The 20368-nt window shown below is 36.5% G+C and overlaps 2 protein-coding genes and 1 long non-coding RNA gene across 3 annotated transcripts; all 3 read right to left on the bottom strand.

Moving 5' to 3' along the window:
• LOC107647511 (protein FAR-RED IMPAIRED RESPONSE 1-like) lies at nt 8426-8947 on the bottom strand. Its single transcript, XM_016351586.1, has one exon. The coding sequence runs from the start codon at nt 8945-8947 to the stop codon at nt 8426-8428; it is 522 nt and encodes a 173-aa protein (XP_016207072.1).
• On the bottom strand, nt 9026-10057 carry LOC107647503 (protein FAR1-RELATED SEQUENCE 5-like). Its single transcript, XM_016351576.1, has one exon. It carries the CDS (start codon nt 10055-10057, stop codon nt 9026-9028), a length of 1032 nt encoding a protein of 343 aa, XP_016207062.1.
• Nucleotides 11394-12893, bottom strand: LOC110268660. Its single transcript, XR_002356949.1, has 3 exons — nt 12618-12893; nt 12161-12277; nt 11394-11484 (listed from the first exon to the last, which is right to left on the bottom strand). It is a non-coding gene; the product is annotated as an uncharacterized LOC110268660 (long non-coding RNA).

Below are 20368 nucleotides of genomic sequence, written 5' to 3'. Positions count from 1 at the left end.
AGTTCACAGAATGGACTAACGCCCAAATATATTTATATGCAAGCTGAATAACAACAACATGTAGGAGTCTGATTTTAGATAACATCTTTGAACGAAAAGCCACAATTGGGGTATACCCAAAGGAAAAAAAATGAAACAAAATGACCAAGATAGCATTGGGAATTATAGCTGCATGGTATCTCCCTGTACCGTCGGACTTCCCTACCACTAAAGGCAAACAAAATGGTCTTGCACCTCAATCTTCGAGCATTTCGTTGAACATTTCCATACACTCCTTTAGTTCCTTGTTCCCCTGTTCCAACGCCCGTACATGCTTCGAAAGAGAGTCGACATCTATATTCTTCTCTTCCTCTATATGCAGCATCTTCCTGTAGTTGAAATCCAAAATCTCATACCCGGTGATAGCTAGAATCTTGTCCAACATCAGGGTGGATGCTTGTTGCCTGGCATCACGGTCTTCGTCACAGACAGGACCCTTGGCATGGACATTCATAAATCTAGCACATTTCGGCATGAACACAGAATACCAGAAGCGGACATCTCCAAGCGCGTTGTTAGCCTTTCTCAGAATGAAGGTCGAGGACCCTACGCGCAAATTTGCACACACCTTCAGGAGCATCAGCTCCATTTCCTCTTCGTAGATGAAGGTGGCGTCACCGGTTGGGAGTCCATCCGCGATAGTTACCCCTGCAAGAGGAGAGGAGAAAATGTGTGGAGGATGGACATGTAATAAGGGTGCATCGTGTACCCAGGGTTAATGCAATAAGGTGTTGGCTATAGTTACCGAGTTTCGTACCACTTATTTTCGTCAAGTGATCCCCATCACCTCCTGTCTGGAAACTTCTTGAACCTGCATCCATGGCACAATGTAACGAAGTGTTGTTTCTTTTCTTGGGATATCAATAGTAGTGAGATGTATATGTAGTTATAGAAATAACAAAGTCACAAGGATAAGGTGTAGATTTCCAGTTAGCCACGTGCTCTTCTGCAAACCCAACGCAGACCTAACTTTACCTACTCTGCATACATCTTTTTGGTGGCTCTCCCAGCAGGATTTTGGCTATAATCTCACTATTGATACGACGCTCGCCGTCTGATTTTGTAAAGATCGATGCACCTATGATGTCACTGGGTTGACTGTAACTCCATCCAAATAATAGTACTCCTGGGCTGTGAGAAAAAATTGCATTTCCAATGGAAGCATTGTTCCTTTTTTTGAGACACAAAAAGTGGCCCAGTTCAGGTTACTTGCTAGCAGGTCCATGCCTTATCCAAAAGATCACATTACCAATTCTTATTTAAAAGCTTTGAGTGGTTTCTATGGGTTACTGTTGAAAATATATTTCTTTTAGTTGTCGCATCATAGCTGTTGAAAAACGAATAATTTAATACATGAATTACCTGTTTAAGAGGTTCACCGTGATCGTGTTGGGTATAATGGTGTTGTATCCTTTTGTTTTTTCAAAAAGAATTCGCAGTTATGTAGATTAAAGAAAAAATTGTTGGTCTTTTGTAAATAAATTTTTATCCGTGTTGAATTAGATATGCCATATAAATTTTTAAGCTTTCTTATTAAAAGTGATATAACAATTGTGTAATATCAGCAGGTTCACTGAATTTACCGTGTGTAAATGGTGCTATTAATGTGAGTTAAACTTAAATTTCTTGTTGCGAACCGGTACAAGAAGGTCATGGCGTGATTCTTGATAAAGTATGGGCTTCGAGTTAATGAAACGATTGACGCCGGGGTAGCAGGTGCCCAAACGTTGGGGATGGATGGCAATGGGATGTGCTCGTTAGCCAAACGATGGGGATAAAACAGCCGGAGGTGCTACGATGGTAGGTTGTGGCCGGCCATGGAAACTAGGCATAACTTGCCGCCTCTTCATTGGGTCGGGATGATCAGGTGGGAACTAGGTCAGGCTTCCTGTGGTTTTCAGTTCGGGTCATCTTTGTTGGGCTAAGCTTAGCCAAACACCCAAAAGATAATTTAAAGCAAGAGCAGAAAGTTGCAAGCACCTGAGTAAAGGATACATAACCTAACCCTAATTCAGGACAAGCCGATTCAAAATTCTCGAACCCTTCGTCCTTACCAAACCCTCCGGTATCCATGGTAAGCCGTCACACCTATGTTCTCGGTTTCATATGTCTCACAAAGTGAAATATAAAGTTGATACTCTTTTTGCCTTGGTGTGATATAATAGACAGTCCAAACTTAGCTGAATTCGATGATGGGAATCGTCTTCGGCAACTTCATTGTGGCGGAGCTGCTATCGGGAAATCCGGATCGAGTATTCAAATTTCAAGGTTGGTACCTCCCCTTTCAATCATTCTTATTGTTGAACTTTTTACACTCTAACCCACTCTCTTTTCTTTCACATAGAAAATTTTTTTATGTCTTCTGACAAAGGTACACTGATACATCTAGAAAGGGCAATATTCTCAAGAAGACACACTATTAAGGGAGGAAAAGATATCAGCAGCTGGAGGGAGTGGGAAGAAGATTATTCCTGGTGAGAAAAAAACGTCTTTTCTCTGATCTATTCATTATTCTGCTATTCTCTCTTCTCCCCGGTCAGTGATTCAGTGTTGGTCATATTCCGTAATCCTTATACAGGTGATTGCATGCCTAGTTCTGTTCGTTTCTTCATTCCTTATTCTTTGCATGCATACCTTCTCGAATTTGTGAAAGAAACCCCAAACTATACCCCCTGCACCACTACTAATTCGTTCGTTTCTATTATTAGTTGCTCCCCTTTTGACCCTCTTATTTGTTGTTTGGTTGTTATTTTATTGTATGATATAATTGTTGTCACTAATTTGTTATTATTTTTCAATTTCAATTAGAGAACATACTCATAACCGCTGCTTGCTCTTACTGATAAATACAATGAAGACCAATTTGTTATTTGTTCTTTTGTTTTCTGGTTCTTATGCAATTTTTACTAAAAGATTTCTCCTGTTCCTCTTTCCAGTCTGAGCCTTCACCTTCTGTTATTTTATTATATTCTTGTTTTCTTTTATTTTTCTATTATACCTAGATTTGAAAAGGCCATCATTAAAGTGACATCTGAGAAAGCCATGAACTAAGTATCTGCGTAAGACTTTATATTACATTGTTAAATTAAATCAAAGTTAATGCAAAAATAATTATTAAGCTAAATCAAATTTCAATTGCAAACAAAAATATATATTTTAAAAAACTTCAAAGATAAAAATATATAATACCTCAAATAATAAAAAAAGTAATATCATGTTAACCCAAATCAATCAGATAACAGTGATTATTTTTTAAGAATAAAACAAAAAAATATGTTAGTATAATTATTAAAAATTACTGGAATAATTATAAAGGGAGAAGATGTTGAGTTTTCAATTAATTGATTTTTTTTCAAGCAAGAGAACAAAAATATCATGACTAAAATCAGCATGACTCTCTAACAGTTCCCTTTAGTGTTTATGAATTTGAGCTTGTTTTAGGAATACAAAAACTTTTGTTGAAAAAAAGTGAATACAAAATAATCGGTTGGGGTAAATTTATAAATATTTTTCGCAATTCCATTGAATGGAGCTCTAAACGAGAGTTCCATCAAATGCTTTGCCTTGTTACTATCTGTTTGAAGATTAAGTTTGTGACCCCATTTTCTTATCAACTTTCCGTTCTTGCGTTGCGGGTCTAATAGATGCATTTATCACTTGCCTTAACACCTCTGAATCCCATGATGCAACAAGAAAGGGAAGTTTTGCCAGATTTATAAATCACTCCTGGTATATCAATCAAACAGTATGGTAAAGTTAAATGAAACTACGTTGACTTGCAAATCATACTAGCCAGTAGTTACCCTCGTTATTTTCCATTCCCCAGGGTTCAACGTCAAGTTACTTCTTTTAAGTTTGCATTCAACCAAACTGTGAGACGGGATAATGGAATGTTTTGGGCAAAATAACTGTTGGAGTAGCTGCGAAACATGATATTCCTTTTGGTGCCGAAATGGCAGATGACTATAATTTCGAATGGTTTGGAGGCGCCAAGGTTTACTGCCTCTGCGATGCAGGTAGATGTTGTGGATTTCTTGGAGCAAAGTCTCGTTGTATCCAAGTAAGCTTTTTCTATTGGCCACCTTTTAAAACAGTTGATGAACTGAAAATTGTATTTGTTCCCGAGGTTCTAAAACAACGCCGTAGCCATGATTCATGTAATCACCATATTAAGTCACTAAATAACTTCTTTGGTGTACAACTGGACATTGCTCGTCGTATTTATGCCGTTAAAAACTCTGCCTGAGGCATAAAATTGTTTTGATCAAGGCTACGAGAAATGAACAGGTCAATGAACTGGTAAAGTGACTGGTTCACTCCGTCAATGGTTCGACCAAGGTTCAATGAACTATTAGGACTCTTGCATTTTGCCGAAAATTCATAAAAGATTAGGAAATAAAATAACATTTTAAGAGGAAATAAATACCTGAAAAAAATAGTTAGTCTCCACAAACCGGAGTCCCAAATGGCAGAACCTGAGCGATCTTAGTAACAAACCACATTCACAACAAAATAACAGAGGAGGTAAATATTTGTGTGTGCTTATATATTTTTTTAATAAATAAATCGTTTTTTTTTTAGTTCCAATCAATTAATCAGCAAGAAAAAGCTCAAACAGAGAGACGAAACTGCTTAATAAGACATAGAGGATCATCTCCAGATTTGTGGATGTAGCACCTGATTACCTCCTCCTCCATCATCGCGAAATCCGTGTCCGTGTTCCTTAGAAGGTAAAAGTTTTTAATAGAATGACAACATAGTACAAGATGCTACATAGATCCTTGATTCTATTTTCCTAAAAGAGTATTTGCTACAAATGTGGAGTGATCTTTATTTTCTTGTTCTCTGGAACTTTTGGATGCTTGATTTCACTCTCTGCATTCATGTGTCAAAAACTGTAACAGGTACTGGCATGAGTATAATAATTTTCAGTTTCAATTCACTTCCTGTTACGTTTGTCAGTAATATTTTTTCCAGCCTTAGTTGACCCACGTAATATCTACCATGGTCCATGGAAAAATTTATTCTAGCCAGTTCATTTGACATTGCTTTACGACTATGATTTGAATACCCACATATCATCTGTGTAATTCATTTTCTATTTTTAGTTAGACCATGTCTGTTTATTGATTTTATTTAAGGACTTTGATTTCTGAGCACTGAGCAAGAATAGTTAAATAATACTGATGGAGACAGATGCCATTTTGGCCAGGATTGAGGTTTCACAAGCACGTTTGGAGTTGTGGAACAAAACCAATGTCGTCCATCATGGATTCCCCATTTCACATGATGGAGAATTTGGGACAGACAACAATTTTTGACTTGGAAGGCTCCCTAAAATTCCAGTAAGAGGCGAGCATGTCCTATTTATTGTTTTAACTTGTCGTTGACTCGAAGGTGCATGGTCTTTGTGTCTTTGCCTGGGTTGCAAAGTCTTGAGTGTGATCCTTACATTTCAAGGCTGGTTGAATACGTAAGATGTAATGATAGTGGATTGTGCCACTGCTCTATATAGGACTTTGTTCTTCTCGGAAAGTGGGAGATTCCCGGGAGGCAAAGTGCACTTAGCAAAGTTCCTTAGGAGCCTCCAAATGATAGCGGATGAGGTAAAAATCGATGTAGCATGGAAAGTAGCAAACCCTATTTTTAATTTGATGAATTGAATTGTCCATGTCGCTTAGATTGCTGAACATATGACAATATGTACGACTTTTCTTGGCAAAACAGAACAAACTTGTCTGTGATTCAGACACAGCTAATAATTTTGTTTATGTACTTCTGCTGTAGTTTTCTGGCTGTCGTCACAACAAACTAGATAGCTTCACAAGTAGTCTTCGTTGGGCCTGAACTCACCCCTATTGGAGACTCATGTTATGGCTAATGCCACTAATTCAAGGTTCATAGACGAGAACAATGGGTGTTTTCACTTGTAATTCTGGCCTAGCTGGGTGCTTATGCAGCAAGTTTGGTCTTTAATTCAACGAAGAATAGCTCTTATGAAAGGAAGGAAAAACGAGCACTTGCGTAAATTGACACGTTCACCTTGTTTAGCTGAAGGTGAAGCCAGGTTTCAAAGATGTGGCGAAGGAGTCCCCGATGTTAAAGACTGACAAATTTTACCGTTTATTTGGGGAGGGGGGGTGTTCATATACATGGATATTTCGATGTCAAAGTTGGTGTCTCTTTTTGTCAAATATTTATAAAATTCATTGCTGTGTTGTGATGGTCATGAATACAGAAAGTTTGTTTGAATTGCATTGTAGGAATCGTAATCATCAATGTTAGTTAGAGTTGCCACTTTTCTGGATATAAAAATTGTAAATTAAACCCATTTCTGTCGCCTATTATGCATGCTGATGAACCAAATGCTGCCTTTAAATTCTGCAGTTTAAGGCAACTCCGATTCAAATATAAAATGAAAGCGACGAAAATTTGGAGGCATTTCATAGTTGGAACCAACTTAGAGTTTCCAATTTTCTAAATATCAATGATGACATTTACACTTGAAAAGAAAATAGGCTAAGAAACAAGAGGTAATGGGAAAATAAACACATCCAAAAAGAACGCATGATTTACCAGACCCATTGCTTTGACCAACCTTAGCAATTTTGTAGTACCTTCGATGTTTGCTTTGTTATACATCAAATCTATTTTATCACTGACATATGCTCCATCATTAACCTTTTGAAGCAGAATCCCCAAGCACTTGTGGTCAAGATCAATATCTTGTTTCACCCCCCCTTAGGTGCTAAATAATGCCAACTAAGATGTTGCATAGCGCAGATATAGAGGGAACCCGATTGGAAAATCCACAGTGCCAACAAATGCTCACTAAAATAATAGTGGCATCAGATTAAGTAGGAGAATCAAACGCTTCAAATGCAAATTCCACTTATTGTTAGAAATTAACATGAAACCAAATCTTATCATGATGACTAATAGACACACATCATACAACCCTATACAAAAAGAGGAAAAACTTAAACAGTAGGGATGGTATGCTCAGTTTAGCTTGGCATTCAACAACAGTGACTCAATAGTTGGATTCCAGTAGACTTCTATTCAGTTGTAAAAAAATTCATAAAGCAACAACTTTCAATGTTCCCAAACCAGTACACGACAATTAAACTCACTCAAATGCATCACAGCCAATAAGTAACATTTAACGACACCTATGTTATGTTGAGGTCTAATTCAGTCGATAACTACAGTTAATATTCAGCAAGTACATGCACACAAAAAAAAATGCATACACAGCCTGTTGCAACCAGTGTTTTAACTACCGAAACATTAATTCCGCCTGCAAACTATATGGTACACATAAAGGGCAACTCACTTCAATTTCCCTAGTCATAAGGCCTTTGCAAGAGATGCCACCATGTCCATCAGCTGTGGCATATATCACAGAAGGATGTGAATGAGAAAGGAACTACACAGTTTTACACAACCACCATTTGCGGATTGAGAAAATAAGACACATAAAGCATACCTTGCTTGTCTTGGCATCCTCCACATCAAGACCGCCGACAGTGCCCTCCCTCAAGCCTGAACCGTATGAACCGAGTTCGGCCTCCTCCACTCGTCTCGAAGTTGAGATCGTGCATGGGATGAGGATGACAAGAATGACTTGGATGTCCAACCTCTTCATTTGACCCAGTTACCTCATACTCAGTCACCTGCATGCAATAGCACCAACATAATTTATAACCACCCAAGGACCTCTAGAAATATATTAACTAGCATAAGACAACCACATATACAATAACCATAGTCTAAACATAAACTGTAACTAACATATATCCAATAATACTAGTTTAACCTTTGTGGTGTGCCCGCCGGTACATGCGGCACCAACGTGAACATCGCCAGCATCCATCCGCATGGTACGTGCCCTTTTTACCTTATTTTTTGTGCTGCGTACAGGACATGTTCGTTTGGTATGACCCGGCAACTTACATGCCGCACACTTCCTCCTGTTCTGGTTTTGTTTGCGCACCCTAGGTGCACCCTTGGTTCGCACAACATCAGGATCACGGAGTTCGGCGGCCGTGACGTCACCCTTACCGTCACCCTTTTTGGAGAACATCTCCTCCAGTTTAGCACGTAGCTCCTGTAGCCCCTTCATCACCTCCGTGAATAGACCGAATTGTTGTGCCCTAAGAAAAAATAACCAATGAGACGCGGAATACAATGCCCCATGACGAAGTAAAAACTCCCAGTCACCATCATCATATTTTTTTTCAACATACTCGCCAACATGTTTTGCATCTTTCGTCCATCGCTTCAACACTAAACGCTTCGGGACCTCCATCACATGCTCGTGCTTCATGACGAAGAACATATGCTTACATGGGTACCCGTGTGTGTCCCAGAAGTAACAGTCACACTACAACCTTCCCATATTCTTGTGACATAAGACCACAATAGGCCGGCCGGGATGCCCGAATTCATCTACTGTGTACACTTTGGTGGTAAGCGACCGCCGAACCCCCACAAAGTTAACAGAAGCAACAGCTTCGAGTTCCTTCTTCACGTCATTGAAAACTGTTCGGGTATACACTCTAGTGGCAAACCGTTCCAAGGAGTCCAATGAGGTCGTCAACACGGGGTCACCATAAATCGACCTGAATTGAGATAGTAACTCGTTATTCCTAAACTCCCGAAGAAGAAGCTCAAGGTTTTGGACAAGTTCCAGCATTGTGTGCTTTGATTGAAGAAACTTCTTCACCACGCTGTTAATGCCCTCACACCGCGATGTTGTCCGGAACCCGGCACAAAACATATCCCGCAAGTATGTGTTTGCCCACATCTCCCTCTTCCCGTACACCTGGTTCCCCCACAAGGTGTCATTCAATCCATACTTTGCCGATGCTCCGGCCCACTCGGTCTCAAACTCATCAACCCCCATGTCTGCATACAGCCACCTGTTGAATAGCTGCCGTAAAGCCACGTTCTTGACGTTAGATGTAACATTCTTCTCAATGTGTTATGCACAAAGCCGATGGGTTGCATCCGGAAAAACTTTTCGAACAGCCTCCCGGATTAAATCATCTTCATCAGTCACAACAACCGATGGCACCTTGTTGCACATGACCTCCAAAAAATTCTCCAACAGCCATGTATATGATGCGATGCTCTCATCTAACACCAACCCAAACCCAAATATACAAGTTTGCTTGTGGTTACTACCAGAAAAAATAACCAGCGGCCTGTCATACTTGTTCTTCTTATATGTTGAGTCGAATGCAAGAACATCGCCAAAGTACTGGTAGTCAAGCCTGCTACCACCGTCTGCCCAGAGTAAATTCGCTAGCATGTCATCCACGGTATCATTATACCGTGCCATAGACATCAGGTTAGCATCAACTTTTCCCTCCAGGTACATTATAGCCGAGTTCGCATCCCCATCGGCGATTCTAGCACGCCTACTCCTGTCGACGTAGTCATAGGCATCCTTCTTCAGGAAACCAACTAGAGAATACCCACCGGCCATGCCGGCCAGGTACTGCATCGTCTTCGAGGTCGAGATTCCACACCCTTGCATCCCATCTATTTGAGCTTTTTCCGCTTCTGTCATGGACCGAAAATTTGGAATTAGGTGGACCATGCCAGGATGTGTGAGCGCATGGTTGTGCTTCGTGATAACCTTCTTCACCCTCCAGATGTTATTGCTCCTGTCAAGGTATATGCACATCCTCGCCTCACAGTTTGTCCTTGTCTCCGGCTTGTGAGGCCTCCTCCTATCCACCCGATTGTAATGTTTTCTATGTCTGAGCCCTTCTCTATTGCAAAAAAATCTTCGCCTAATTAGGTTCCCACCTCCATCCTTAAACATATCCCCCTTACAAATTCCAAAACCATGAAACCTCCCAAACTTCTGATAGAAATCATATGCATCTTCTTCCGTTCGAAATACCTTTCTTAATATGTCATCGTCGGTGAGAGAAGCAACATCGCCGTAATTAACACCATCGTCATTCCGTGTGTACAATACATCTTCCAAGTTGACTGTTACCATCTACGTATTCATTAAGATCTCACATTATACAAACAACTTTCATGACTTAAGTTTGCATATTTTCAATAAACAATTGTAACCAATGTTATTTTTTATTTTACTATCATATGTACAAATAACTTATATTACAAAAGAATTTGTAAAGAATTAAGAAAATAAATAAATTCACTATTTATATTGAATTAGCTAGAGGCAGATGCATGTTTACCAAGAGAAACAGGATTGTTTATGATTCCACTGGTAATTGAATATGTGCCTCCAAAGGAAAAGTTAAATTCAGGGAACTTTGATGAGCTCAAATCTAGTAGCATATAATACAATCCATAGTTGAAGAGTTTAGCAATGAAAATATCCAAATATGCATTGAAAATGTACAAAATTTCAATAAATATTACTAAACAGATGCAAGAAAAAGCAACCATCATTCAGCAACAAACACTACAAAACAGCAAAAAGTAATCACACTATTACCAAATTCAAAAAGAATGAAAACCAGATAAACCCAATCATAAACACTATTACCGAATTAAATAAGAAGTCAACCAAAAATCACCTTACAAATCCAACTAAAAATAGCTTCTCACTTTGTACCCTAAACACCAATTAAATCACATGAACCAAAATTAATTTGAGGGAAAACAGGACAGTTCAATGCTTATGAGTTTAATGAGAAAAAAACGGCAACAGCAGCAGAACAAATCAGTTATCATTTATCACAAATTTCAGATTCAAAACACAAATCAATAATCAAGTAATCAGAGATATTCAAAATCACAAATCACTACTTCAGACTTCAGAGACATTCAAACTCAATAATCCAAGTACTTCAAACACATTCAAATTCTGCCTAAAGCCTTCAACAATATACAAATTTCCACCATTAGCTAAGTTTCTACCATTAGCAACCATACAGAGTAAATTCTGCCTAACAGAGTAAGTTTCCACCATTAGCAACCATGCACACAAATTTTCACAGAGTAACAGAGCATTCAGAACCATATAGGGGTGTTCGCGGTGCGGTTTAGTTCGGTTATTTAAGAAAAAGCCATCCAATCCGATCGTTTATTAAAACGGCGGTTCGGTTTGGTTCGATTTTTTATCAAGATCATCCGAACCAAACCAAACCAATTAAAATCGGTTTGGTTCGGTTCGGTTTGTTCGGGTTTTTTAATTAATTCAAACAAAAATAATGAACAATATGAGCACATAGTGATACAAAATTAAAAGAGGAAGAATCGTATAAAACTTAAAACATAAAAAAAACTTTAGGATCAAGAGTAGATGCAACTTCTATAAAACAAGGAACAATCATAACAAATAATATTTATAATTAAAAAGCTAGATTAATGAAAAAATGATTACAATATTACATATCCACCAATTCCACCTTCAGTTTCACTAATGTTATCCCTCATACTATGATCAAACTGCAAAAATATCACAGATACAACATTAAATATCAACACTAACAGTGAATCAAAACCAAAAATAGAATAACAATAAATCATTGAATCAATAACAAGTTAAAAGCAAAAAATAGCAGCAGCCACCAATCGCAATGAACTCTGAAGTCCATGAATCATGCCTTAAGTATAGTTATAGAAACCTTTCATTTGAGTGTCAAGAAATTTGCTAAGGTTTTGAAAAAGAAACAGCCTTGCCCATACATTTACTAGGAGACAATATGCCTATATCTATGTTGTGAGGGAAAGCCGACACATACCAATTACAAGATACATTGATATTACTTCTAATCAATAATTAGGAAGCCCATCTGAAATACATTTGATCAACAAAATGAATACTTTACAAGTGAAGTTTGTATTCCATGATTACTTTCAAGTTCAACAGGTTAATCTACTGAAACATTATCCTGGATACTCTTCTTATATATAGTGTCCCTTATATCATTAACTAGGTTATTTAAGCTACAGTGCTGTCTAAACACCACGAATTCACCATAAACTCTTCTCTCTTGCTTAGCAACAGAAATGAACTACAACAATTTCTACTAAATACGATAGATTCCATGACAAATAGATCTTACTACATGAACATGCAGAACCAAATAGATTCACTAAAATGACAAGCCTAAAACATCACCTGTGCTGCGAAAGCATCTCATCACGAGTTTCCTGCTTCTTTTCAGTTCCATTGTCTGAAATCACTTCTTCCTGCACCTGCTCCTCAATTTTTTAGCTATCCTCCATTGGACCAACTCTAAAACAAATAAATAGATATTAACCAAAAATCACCAAAATTATCTTACAGTTGTAAGAAATCATGTGCAAACATCAACAAGAAAACAATCGAAAGCAAACTAAGCATCGAAGTTAGAAAGGAAACAGTGAGGCTATACGCTATGCAACAAATTCTCAAAATTAGACAGTTAAACCTAGATCAACCAATGCCAAATTTTATTGAAAAAAAAAGAACCACGAAAAAATAAATGGAAGATGCAATGAGTTTAGAAAGCAACAACAGAACAAAGATAAAGGAGAAGGGGAAAATTGAAACCACTGCTTGCAGCCACCGATGGGGAGGAAGTAGAAGAACCAACCTGACTTAGGCTCCATTCTTGGTGCTGTCCAGAGGCAGGCCGACAGCAATGACGGAGGCGCGGAGCAAAGGGAGAACGAGGAAGAGAGAGCGAGAGCAAAAGGCGCTGAGAGTTGAGAGGATTGGAGGCAAAGGGGCAAGAAGAGTTAGGGGCTGCTGGGAGGGGCTGGGAGACACTGTTCGGCGGGGCTGGGAGGTGCTGCTGGGAGGGTTAGGGTAATGGGATTTCTTTGAGAGTTTTGGCTGCGTGGGGACGTGGGGGTGGGGCAATGGGGAAGCTAGGTTGTCTGATGGGGGTGGAAAGGTGGGCCGTGGGGTAATGGGCTGCCTAATGGGTTGGGTTAACTAAAGGATTTTTTAGGGTTTCTTTAGTTATCGGTTCGGTTAGGGTTTTTAGTGTCAGAACCGAAAACCGAACCGAACCACATAAAAAATAGCAAAACATGAATTTTTTGGTTTTTCGGTTTTCGGTTTATTCGGTTCTTAGTTTTTTTTATTCGGTTGATCGATTTTGTTCGGTCCAGATCGATTTTGAACACCCTTAGAACCATACATCCAAATTGGCAAATACAAGACAGAATCAAACTTCAAACCGAGACCGAAGACCAAAGAAGAAGAATTGAAGAACCAAACTTCAGAACCAACATGCAAAGCAAGACCGAAGCAGACTTGAAAAAAATGGAACAAAAATTTAAGAAGAAGACCAAACCCTCTGTGAAGATGAAGACGAGAAGCCACTAAGCTGGGTCCGTGCCGAGAAACCAGCGTAGATGAAGAGCCGAAGAGGATTTGCCGAGTTACTGGGTTAGGCGGTGACGCTGGAGAAGCTGGGTTAGGCGGCGACGATGGAAGAAGAAGCGGCGGTGCTAAGGACTTGCGACTGGCGGCGGCGCTGACGACCTGGGTTAGGCGGCGACGATGGAAGGGCTAGGCGGCTACGGATTCTTTGATTCTGCATTCTCCAGTACATGAATGAATGAATGATTGGGGGAAGGGGAGTTTGGGTCACAAGGGGGGGTTGGGAATGACTTGGATCTGTTTCTTTTTTTTTTTAACAAATTAAAAACCGGCATCGTTTTATCCGAACTGGCTAGTTACCGGTCCGGCCGAACCGCCCGGTTCTACGGTTTTCATCACCATGACTCTTACGCATCTTAAATTGTTCTTTGGTATTGGATCCGCATAATAACTTTCACTTGGGCTACTCTCTCATTTAAACAAAGGCCAACACAAAACAATCATTCACTCAACAATAAGGCCTAACTTGCATAGCCCAACACTGTCGAAAAATTTCATTGCCCCACCAACTATGTTCTCCCAAAAAATTGTTTAACATTATCCTTCCATTACCAATGATACTTAGCAACTAATTCTCTGCACCCCTTTATGACCCACATCTGAAAAGCCTCTCTCTTTCCATCTTGTGTCAGGAGCACTGATTGCCCAAATCTATCTAACACCACAAGTGTCGTCCAACGGATGCATGCACATGGCATCCACACCTCTAGATATTCCCTTCAATCCATACCATAGCCTTTGCCTTTATTTTTTCAAACACTTTTTCTTTTTGTAATTTGATTTCCCTTTTTATTCAAGCCATTTAAGTTCTATTGTTCATTTTGAATTTCTGCAAAGCTTGGTTCTTTTTTCTTCTTCATTGTCAAAGGCATAGATTTTGATGCAAATAAAACTGGTACCCACAAAAGAAGGATAGGTTTCGCTCCCAAACCATTAGAATTGAACCACCATCGATTTGCTAAAAATCGACAAAACACTTCTGTTTTGGAGTTCTTAAAAGATTTTCTTTCACATGGACATCCCAATTTCCGTGCCAAAGCTTGTTGTGCTCTTGGAAATATGTGTCTTCATAGCGCCTATTTTTTCAGTTCATCTGTAAGTATCATGAATAATAAGTAATATAGTATTGGTTTTTCTGTAGTCATAATGGACACAAGAGAAAAAACTTGTTTTCTATTCAAACAAAGAAAGTAATATTATTCTGTTTGATCAACACAAATTTCTGAATTTGTTATCATAAGAATAGTACTTTTCCAAATAATATATTGAATTGGAATTTCTAGGCAATGCACCAAATTGTTGGCCTCCTGATCGATAGGTGCTTTGATCCTGACAAAAGGACACGAAAGTTTGCTTGCTTTGCAGTAAGTTTTTATCAATATCTCCGGCAGTTACAATGCTCATGTTTTACGAATTTATTTTATTTGAGGTGAAGTATTTTGACTTACAATAATCTCTGTAATATGAATTAAGGAGCGATTCATCTTTGGCTTAATTCATAAAATCTGGAAATGCACCACAGAAAATAAAATAATTTTCTTTTTTTGGGTCTTGAGAAAATAAAGTGTGTTTGTGTATATTTTTTGTAAAAAATGGTATAAAAAACTCTAATAAGATGCATTTGCAAATTCCAATTTTTAATTGAGAAGCTACATAATAACTATATGCTACAAACTGGCATGATTTGTCAATGAACCTAGATAAGAATTTATTCAAAAGAGAAAGACAAAAGACAACAATGAAGAGCATGACATGACATGACTTGTAATTTCTAATTTCTACATTAGTCTTCATATAGCAGCAGCCAAATTTTTGTCATGATAAAATTGATCTATTTTTAAAAATAGGAGTTTTAGTAAAATGAAAGTTAGGACCATTTGTGGACTAGATAGCAAATAACCAACATCTAGCCTATTTTATTTCACCCCAAACCATGGAGGCTAACTCCAAAAACTAGTTCAACGAGTTAGCACAACACATCCAACATTCATAAAAGAATTGGTAAAAGGTTCCATAAGGAAATCAGAACAGAGAAATATATGAACAAATGTGAAACAATTTGGAGTAACTGAGTAAGCACCACATTACACACACTAGTATTAAGGGAAAGAAACTCATGCCCTTTGAAAAGTATACAGCATGTTAACAGTGTTAATTTTAGGTTGAATCAATATACAACTAATAAGTTAAAAAAATTGTGTATTGATATTCCATTTCCATTATATCATGCACATAGCTATAACTGTATTCAGCTACACTACGAATATTTAAAAATTAATCTTAATGCTTTTTGTGTACTGCTCAAAGTACTTTTTTCCTTGTTTCCTTAACTATAAATACAAGTTAATAATATAATAAAATATGATGTTATTTAGCTCTTATGCACTATAAGCAAATCATTAACTGTTTAACACCATAGAATGGTTAACAAAAGTATTAAGAAATGAGTTTTATTGGTCTGCATTCAAGTGCTATTATGTCTACTATTTTCATTAAAATGATTAGCATCTTGATGCATTTATTATTCATAATTTTATCCCTGTTAGGAGTATATTCTCATTAAGTGTTCTGCATTTTAAATGGACATTTGTTTTAAATTGATAATCAATCAATAAAATTTTTTTGCTGCCTCAATTCTCTCATAGTTGATGATAACTTGGGCAGGTTTCTTGGAGAAAAAAAGTACTTCTAATTGGAGAGAAGACAGATCCAGAAAGTGACAAAATTTCAGGTTCAACTTTGTGCCCTTTACATTCAATTGAAATAACAGTATTGATAAAAATTTTGTTCTTTGTAGGTTAGAGCGTCAAATAGTAGTACTATTTCACTACTATCGCCACCGCCGCCACCATTAATCTCTTTGGATGAGAACTATGGTGATGATAAGAATGACCTCAAGATTATAGCTGATAATTTTAGTATAGTTGAATAATATATTGAGAATTATAGTTGATATATCAATACACTTTGTTTATGTTTTGAATTATAATACTTTTTTTTTAGTTTGATAATACGATGAATTTATTTATTTTTTGAAATATTAAAAATATTTGAATATAAATTAGATAAAAATTTGTATTTATTAAATTTATATTTATATTGTATGAAAACAGGTTTATTTTGCAATGAAAAATTTTTTTAAAAAAAAATTCTATTTTACCTTTCTGACGGATTTTGTATTTAGAGTTTGAAATGGTTTTTCAAGGCTCCAATTACCGATAGAAAATCCGTCAAAAAATCTGTCTCTAATTACCGACGGAAAATTCGTCAGAAAGTTTGACGTTCCAGGGAAATAGAGGGAAGAATTTACCGAGAAAAAATCTGTCGATAACTAGTAAAAATATGTCGGTAAATTACCGACGGAAAAAATCTGTCGGTAAATAATTTTCGACGAGACTTTTATAGAGGGACAAAATCTGTCGATAACCAAAAATTTCTCTGTAATAAAGACTAAATCTGTCTATAAATCTATCTGTATTAAGCAATTTTTTAGAACAAGGAAACTCCTCAAGCGTTGGAAATAAGAGGCCCCGAGTGTGATGCGTAGAGGAAAATATTTGTCCTGTTGCAGTGATTTCAGTAACCCACAGCAGCAACAAGTCTGGCAAGGAGCGACTGACTTTCAGTCTCCCTTCAATTCTGCTCTCACATGCGGTCCAAGTTGCGCTTCTATAGAGTCGCCGGAATGTGCAGAGCGAGCAACAACAGAGCTGTGGCTGGTCGGTCCCGAGCATATACACTGTGACAGCAGTGATAGGGATGAGAGAGCTCCAGGTTCAGTCTAGTGACATTGAGGGAGGAGTGTGAGAGTTTAGGGATCAAAACGGCATCGTTTGTGGAACAGGAAGTGAAAAAAAAAAAAAACATAATCCAGTGGATCATGTAAGTTAGTCGATTTGATCGGGTCTGATAACAATTGAATTTATTGTTATTATTATAAAAAACAGTTATGCTACACATACAAATCTTTTTGACTTACAAGTCTTACAAATTGGGACAAACCCAACAAAAGCTACGCTCACCCACAAAAGCGTGTTAACACGCACATCACGTTTCCAAAGCGCTCCTTCACCATTATGAACAAATCTTCTTCTTCTTCCTCAATGAAAATCACAACTGTTATTTTTTATTTGTGTTTCTCCTCCTCCTCTTCTTCCATCTTTTTTTCCTTCTTCTTTGTGTTTCTCCTCCCTTTTCTTTGCGTGTTTCATCTTCATCGTTGTGTTTCTTCTCCTTCTTCTTTTGATTTTGTAACATTATGTATTTTTTTCTTCTTTGTTTGATTTTTTTCTCCCAAAAAGAATTATGAGAATATGAAATAAGATGAAGAAGAAGAACCAGCAAAAGATGAGGAGGAGGAAGAGGAAGAGTTCTGAATTATGCAGAACTTATCAGAATAACAACACACCTAAATATCTTCGTTTTACACCCAAATTTACTGCAAATATAGAAATGAGTTATGTTACGTGTACACTAAAATCAACCACCAAAGTTAGACACCAGTATAAAATACATACTAGAATACAAATATACATTAAAAATAAATTAAACCACGCATGTATTTATACACAAATACATTGGTGGACGATTTTAATGGCTGATTTTAGTGTACAAATAGCATTTTTATACAGAAAAATGTTTCCTCTAAAGCTGCATTTTTTTTCTTCTTCTTTTCGTTATTTCTTTCTTTCTTTTAGTTAAATAAATGTAAGTTCATTTTCTTCCAAGTAATTTTGCAGCATTATGTGTTTCTTCTTCTTCTTTGCTTGATTTTTTTATTTTTATTCTTGTTAAGAGAGTAAAATAAGAAGAAACTTGAGAAGTTAAAACAAAAAGGAAAAGATGAATAAGAAAAAAAAGAAGAAGAAGATGGTGATAAAGATGAAAAAAAGAACCAACAGAAGATGAGGATCGGAGGAGGAAGAAGAAGAGTTCTGAATTATGCAGAACTTATCAGAATAAAAATGCATCCAAAACTCCTTAAAATACACCCAAATATCTTTGTGTTACACCCAAATATCTTCGTTTTACACCCAAATTTGCTACAAATACAGAAATGAGTTATGCTACGTGTACACTAAAATCAGCCACCAAAGTCAGCCACCAGTGTAAAATACATACTGGAATACAAATATACATTGAAAATAAATTAAACCACACATGTATTTATACACAAATACATTGGTGGCTGATTTTAGTGGTTAATTTTAGTATACAAATAGCATTTTTATACAAAAAAATATTTCCTCTAATGTTGTTTTTTTCTTCTTCTTTTCCTTATTTCTTTCTTTTAGTTAAATGAATGTAAGTTCATCATTTTCTAAGTAATTTTGGAGCATTATGTGTTTCTTCTTCTTCTTTGTTTTATTTTTTGTTTTTATTCTTATTAAGAGAGTAAAACAAGAAGAAACTTGAGAAGGTAAAATAAAAAGGAAAAGATGAATAAGAAAAAAAGAAGAAGAAGATGGTGATGATGATGAAAAAAAAAGCAGTAGAAGATGAGGAGGAGGAAGAGAAAGAGTTCTAAATTATGCAGAACTTATCATAATAAAAATACACCCAAAATTCCTTAAAATACACCCAAATATTTTCGTGTTACACCCAAATATCTTCGTTTTACACCCAAATTTGCTGCAAATACAAAAATAAGTTATGCTACGTGTACACTAAAATTAGCCACCAAAGTCAGCCACCAGTATAAAATACATACTGGAATACAAATATACATTGAAAATAAATTAAACCACACATGTATTTATACACAAATACATTGGTGGCTGATTTTAGTAGCTGATTTTAGTGTACAAATAGCATTTTTGTACAGAAAAATATTTTCTCTAATGCTACATTTTTTCTTCTGAATTGAACCACATCTCAGCCACTTGATTAGATTCAAAACAATAAAAAGAGGAGAAGACTTATAAATACTTGTATGAAAAAAATGCTTGTATGTGGAGAATAAACTGCTCATCAATACCATAGAGGGGCTGCAAAATATACCAAAAAATACACAATATTAAAACAAGCATAAACTATAGAATGCAAATAGAACTATAAAACCATCATTAAAAATAATAAAAATCAAATTCATTAATCATCATTAAATAGAAATTAAAATAATTCAACTAAAAGAATAAGACAATTCACCCTCAGTAAGATGAAAAGTCCTAAACTATAAATACACCCAAATTTTTCTAAAATACACCAAAATATTCTTGATTTACACCCAAACGTCTGATATAAAATGCATAAAATTCATCAGAACTAGTACATTAGATTCAATTCAAACAAGGAATAATGAATAACAAATTTTACAGGAAAAGTCCACGTATTATTCAGCTACACAATCATAAACTACTATCTGGATTCAAATTTAGATTCAGATTCAATTATTAACTGGAATTAAACTATACACCTCAGAAACTTCATTGAATTCAAATTCAAAATCCACTTTGCTCTGGTTCAGTTGACAATCTGAAATTGAATCATCCATTATCTTCAAAATGATTTCAGAGCGTGATTTCAGAAACAATGGAAAACGAGAAAATCGAAAAAAGAGAACAGAGAGAGAAACTTACGTAAACGGCAAAGGAGAAGACAGAGAGAAATGCACGAAAGAAATCGAAGAGAGAAAGCAAGAAAACGCAGAAGAAATTCGAAAAAGGAAACAAAATCCTTTTGAAAAAGGAAGTTATATATTCGCATGTTAATTGATTGAAAAATCTGTTACAGAGGCACATAAAATATATGTGCCATAAGAAGCACGTTTTAGGAATAAGGGATATTGAGAACTTATAAGACTTTTACAGTGAAAAGGCTTGTACGTAGAAATTAATTGTATAAAAAATTAGTTTTATTCTAATTTGTTAACTGGTTAATTAATACGTCCAATAAGTGTCTTTAAAAAAAAATGTTTACGCGTCTTTATAAAAGTATCCGCAAACTTTTTATTTG

This window comes from Arachis ipaensis, chromosome B01 (genome assembly GCF_000816755.2).
Source record: "Arachis ipaensis cultivar K30076 chromosome B01, Araip1.1, whole genome shotgun sequence".
NCBI lineage: Eukaryota > Viridiplantae > Streptophyta > Magnoliopsida > Fabales > Fabaceae > Arachis > Arachis ipaensis.
This window is presented reverse-complemented; position numbering and strand designations above follow the sequence as displayed.

What these genes read in the sequence shown, in the direction of transcription:
- LOC107647511 (XM_016351586.1), bottom strand. Translation starts at nt 8,947, where the DNA reads ATGGGGGTTGATGAGTTTGAGACCGAGTGGGCCGGAGCATCGGCAAAG.
- LOC107647503 (XM_016351576.1), bottom strand. Translation starts at nt 10,057, where the DNA reads ATGGTAACAGTCAACTTGGAAGATGTATTGTACACACGGAATGACGAT.